This window comes from Sitodiplosis mosellana, unplaced genomic scaffold (genome assembly GCF_009176505.1).
Source record: "Sitodiplosis mosellana isolate CC-2019 unplaced genomic scaffold, AAFC_SMos_1.0 Smas_scaffold_6397, whole genome shotgun sequence".
NCBI lineage: Eukaryota > Metazoa > Arthropoda > Insecta > Diptera > Cecidomyiidae > Sitodiplosis > Sitodiplosis mosellana.
In genome coordinates this window covers 1-4,823 of record NW_022601628.1, presented here as the reverse complement: position 1 = coordinate 4,823, position 4,823 = coordinate 1, and the positions used below count along the sequence as shown (strand labels likewise).

Here is a 4,823-nt window from a genome sequence, read left to right as displayed (position 1 = left end):
ATAGAAGCAATAGCTTCCAGTCACACAACTGCGACAGGCTCACCCATATTTGATAACATTGCACACATAGATAATATTCCGGTGACTGATTACAGCAACATTGAAACTTTTGGGTTAGTTTTTTCTTTCTACTTATTTTATAGAGTCTAAATTGTTTTCGAAATCATTTCCAAAGGTACTCTGACAATTCCGAAATTAAAATACAAGCTGGTACCAACACACAAGAGAATCTAACGCACGAATTCGAGGTAAGAAGAAAACAAAATGTACTCAAGGAGAAGACTGATCAATTTGCAAACATAATTTTGTGCACAGATTAAGAACCATGGCCCAAGCAACATCGATTCGTTGGATGTTTTCATTTATTTGCCAACAAAATATATCGACCCGGTTACGAAGAATGCCAAAGAGCTCGTTGACATTGAAAATGTTTCATTTCACAATAAATTCGAAGGGAACAAATCGGATATCAAATGGTCTCAAACACCATATTCAGACAGCCCAGATGCATTGACTACAGCTGTGTCGAAGAATGACCCGATTCGAGGTAATTTAAGTACGGTTCAAACCATTTTTTTCGAATACAGTCATTCCGGATACGAACGCTGTTCCAAGGGCGAGTTCAGAATTACTAACTTTGAAAGTCACACATCATTTGTTATCACTTTGACGTTTCCAATCGACACGAAAAAAGTGGCCGATATAATCAGTGAAGCAGGTCAAGACAATTTCGTTGTTTTCACTTCAATTGTGGTTCAAAAGACGACTGAGAAAGATTGGTAGGTCGCAATTTAATGGATTTGTGAATTCTTTAATTCAAAAGATGAATCGTTTTTAGTTCTTCGGTGCAGATCAACCCATATCCATACACGAAATTTGTGCGCAGCGAAGAAAAGTTTACACCCTTATGGATTTATGTTGTTTCATGTGTGTTTGGCACGTTGATTCTGGAGCTTATCTCGTTGGCGATGTACAAGGTTTGCACATTGGATCATCATCATCAACGAGCATAATTACAATAATTCGATTGAACTATTTCAGTGGGGATTCTTCAAACGAAGTCAACACGAAGAGTTGAAACAACTGAAACGAGCAAGTCAAGCCGCGCCTACTTCAGCTTCTCGGCAAATTAATAAAGGTTCAAGCGAAGAATTCGATCTGGATTCATCAGCGGATGAATAGGCATAAACTGAAATAATTTTATTTTTAATTACTTCAACTTCAAAAACATTATTTTCATTTGGGTATTACTATGATCGTGTTTAAACAACCGAAACCGTTATTTTGAATGATGATTTCATGCATTTAATATTAGCGGAAAAATCATTATTTCTACGAATGAAATGTGTGTAACCAAATTGGGGCATGTGTGTTATCATCACCATGATTGTGAGTGGAATACGTGTGTAATAACTAGAATTTTAATTTTTATCTCCACTTGTTATTTAGTCACAGTTCCCAAAATGATTGCACTCGGAGTACTTACCCACATGTCTAGTGAATTTATTCCATAAACAAAATCAGATAGGCCTTACTTCTTGAAAACATCTTGAAAACATCTTGAAAATTGCCTTCTTTTTTTACCATGTTTTAACCAATAAAGCCCTAAAATTGTTGAATCGCAAAAACAGAAATTAAATTCACACGACTTTCTCTAGACTTTCTCTAGACTTTCTCTTGGATAAGAAATAACAGAAAAATGGATTACTGATCATATTTTCTCTCATACAAAAAGAATGGAGAATTTATAGGCGAAATATGGGAGAAATGACGCCGTCAATATTTTGCAAAAATCTCAGTCATTCTTATACCATAATATATTCAGAGCTTGGCAGTGAAATAATTAATATAATCGGAAATATAGTTAAATGTGGGAAAAAATATTCAAAGATTGTTTATAAACAGGTCTATTTTGTTCTATTATTCATTATCCGATTGAAGAGTTGTGGGTAATATTGAGTCAGAGGAATATACATTTGATAGCTAAATAATGCTGGGAAATTATTTCGCCGATAACGAAAATGATTCCCATTTTTCATTTTAAATTCAGGGTATATTAAAATGCTTACTATTATCCACTTATAAGGCCAATGACATAATTTTCAAAGAATATCCCTTACTTCTCCGTAATGAAAGATTAATTGCGCAAATACAATAATTCATCCATGTATTTAGCACTGTTTCTTAGTATTCAGCAAAATTCGAACATGGCTATAAAATACATGCCATTTTCTGACTTGTAGCTAGTCGCGTCGATTATTCTTTTCAACAAACAATAAACTTCATTTTTCAAAGTGCAAAATACGTCCTTATTTTGTAGTTATAATTTTTATAATTATGTGATTTTGACGAAAATGTTTTATTACAATTTTGAATAAATGCAAAATTTGGGATGAGTTTGAATTAAGTTGCCTTGGTTTGAATAGAAAAATGGTTGAAATGCGAAATAATTTTAGTAATATTTTTGTCGCTCTGACAATAACGATGATTTGCAGTCATTGTACAAATGGATTTAATGTGTCACCAGTGCCGAATATCGTTTTTCGTGAACCGAAAGCTTTGAATAATTCGAATAGTTACTTTGGATATTCGGTGAACCTAAAAGCCAATGGGTAATCGAAATGGCCAATTAATTTTGGCTTAAGAACTCAACTTGATTCTAAATATGTGCACTACAACAAATTTAATCTCAATAGCGTTCTGATTGGTGCTCCACGAGCTCAATTCAATTCCCCGAATGGACAATTTGAATCCGGTGCCGTTTACAAATGTGATTTGAATAAGACTTCAAAAGGAGATTGCCAACTTTTCAATGGTTTGGAAAATATAGAAAATTTAAATGGTTCGTGGCTTGGAATGTCAATGGATAGTGGCGCACGTGATAATGAAGCGTTTGTGGTAAATTTCCAAAGCAATTATTGCTAATAAATTATCGAAGTATTTTATTGAAATCAAATTAAATTAATCGAATCTCAACGAATTAACGTATCATTTGAAAAGGTTTGTGCACCGCGATTTACCACACCGTGTGAAGAACGCATTAAAAGAGATATTGAAATCTTTAGGAAACATGGGGAGACGTATGAGTATAAAAAAAAACCATACGGTACATATGACAAAGCGATACATGGCAATTGTTATTGGGGAAATGAACAAAAACATGAAATGAAACTCGTCTTTAACTTCACAATGAAGCAGTTATTAGATGACTCAGATATACAAGTAGGCAAAAATGAAAAACCATTCAAGTATTATGATGGAGAGCATGGTTTCAGTGTTCACATCACCGATAACAACAAAGAAATTCTGATGGGTGTACCTGGTTCAGCATATTCCAGAGGTTTGGTAATTCGAAAGAAAATCAACACACTTCGAACAACAAGTCAGCTTATTGACTCTGAAGTGCCTAACCCACGATTTTGGGATGACGGCAGTAAGAGAACAGTAAACACATATTTCGGTTTTTCCATTTCGTCTGGTTATTTTGATGGCCCCAGAAAATCCAAACTACTTTATGTGGCTGGTGCACCAAGGGATATTGATGAAACTGGAGCAAATAATGGGGCTGTATACATTTTTGATTTTCAAACACATTATATAAATTGGCAAATGGAAACCGTAATGAAAAAGCATTACACATTTAATGGTGAATGGTTGGGTGAATATTTTGGCTATAGCGTGCTGGTGGAGGATTTTGACAACGATGGTCTCATGGACATTGCCATTGGTGCACCATACCGATCCTCCGGTGCTGTGTACATTTACAAAAATCGCAAAACGATCGATTCTTTGAATTTCAAATTGCACTGTATTTTACATACAACCGAAAAAGGTTATTATCGGGACAAAATGTTCGGGGCAGCTTTGATGAAAGTTGGCGATATCAATCAAGACGGATACAATGGTATTGAAATGTTTGACAACAGAAACTTCATTATTTTTTCATTTTCTATTTTCTTCAACTTTAAAATGATTTTTATCCATTCAGATCTAATAGTTTCGGCGCCTTTTGAAGGTAATGGAGCCATCTATATTTACCACGGCAGTTCAGATGGTCTTTTGGACAAACCTGCCCAGAAAATCCATGCACCCAGCAACGCAGTCAAGTTAGATCAAATGTTTGGTTATGGATTATCGAAAGGAGTCGACTTGGATGGAAATAATTATGTAGATTTTGCGGTCGGAGCTCCTAATGCTGGAGCTGTTTATATTTATAAAACATATCCAGTGATTCGAATTGATGGCAGCATCAAACCTATCGATGAAAAAATACCAATTAGTGCCAAGACATTCGATCTCAGCGCATGCTTTCGTTATAAATCAAATCACAAGATCGAATTTGACGCTCAATTACGTGTCGTCGTCAAATTAATTGACAAATTCACTCGTGCACATTTTCAAATTGATGGATGCAATGAAGAGGCGTGCGAATTGAATGTCACTTTGGCACCAAATGCGAGTTCAAAGTGTATTTCACTTAAAGCGTCTGTAATATTCCAAACCAATTACATATACGAACCGATTCATATGGAACTTAATCACAGCGTGATTAATGCTATTCCAAAATACGATGCTACTATGGACAACTCAGAGTTTTGCGAAACGTGCGTGGCTCTTGATCCTAAAAGTGTAAGAAACGCATCGAATGTAATAAAATTCGATCCTGGATGCAAGCATGAGCACTGTGTAACGGATTTGCGAGTAACAAGTGCATTGAGCTATAATGCAACGAAGTGCAGTGGACGGCCATCGTTCAAACGCGGTGATTCTTCTTTGACAATCAACTACACGGTTGAAAATCATGGTGAATCCGCTTATTCAGC

At 35.4% G+C, this 4,823-nt stretch overlaps 1 protein-coding gene across 1 annotated transcript; it reads left to right on the top strand.

Annotated features, from left to right (window-relative positions):
- Positions 1-2,483: 2,483 nt before the first annotated feature.
- LOC129579671 (integrin alpha-PS3-like) lies at positions 2,484-4,818 on the top strand (the record flags this gene model as incomplete). Its single annotated transcript, XM_055469834.1, has 4 exons — positions 2,484-2,612; positions 2,697-2,898; positions 3,001-3,904; positions 3,989-4,818. Coding segments are annotated over exons 1-4 (2,064 nt in total), but the record flags the coding sequence as incomplete, so codon positions are not given.
- Positions 4,819-4,823: the final 5 nt, after the last annotated feature.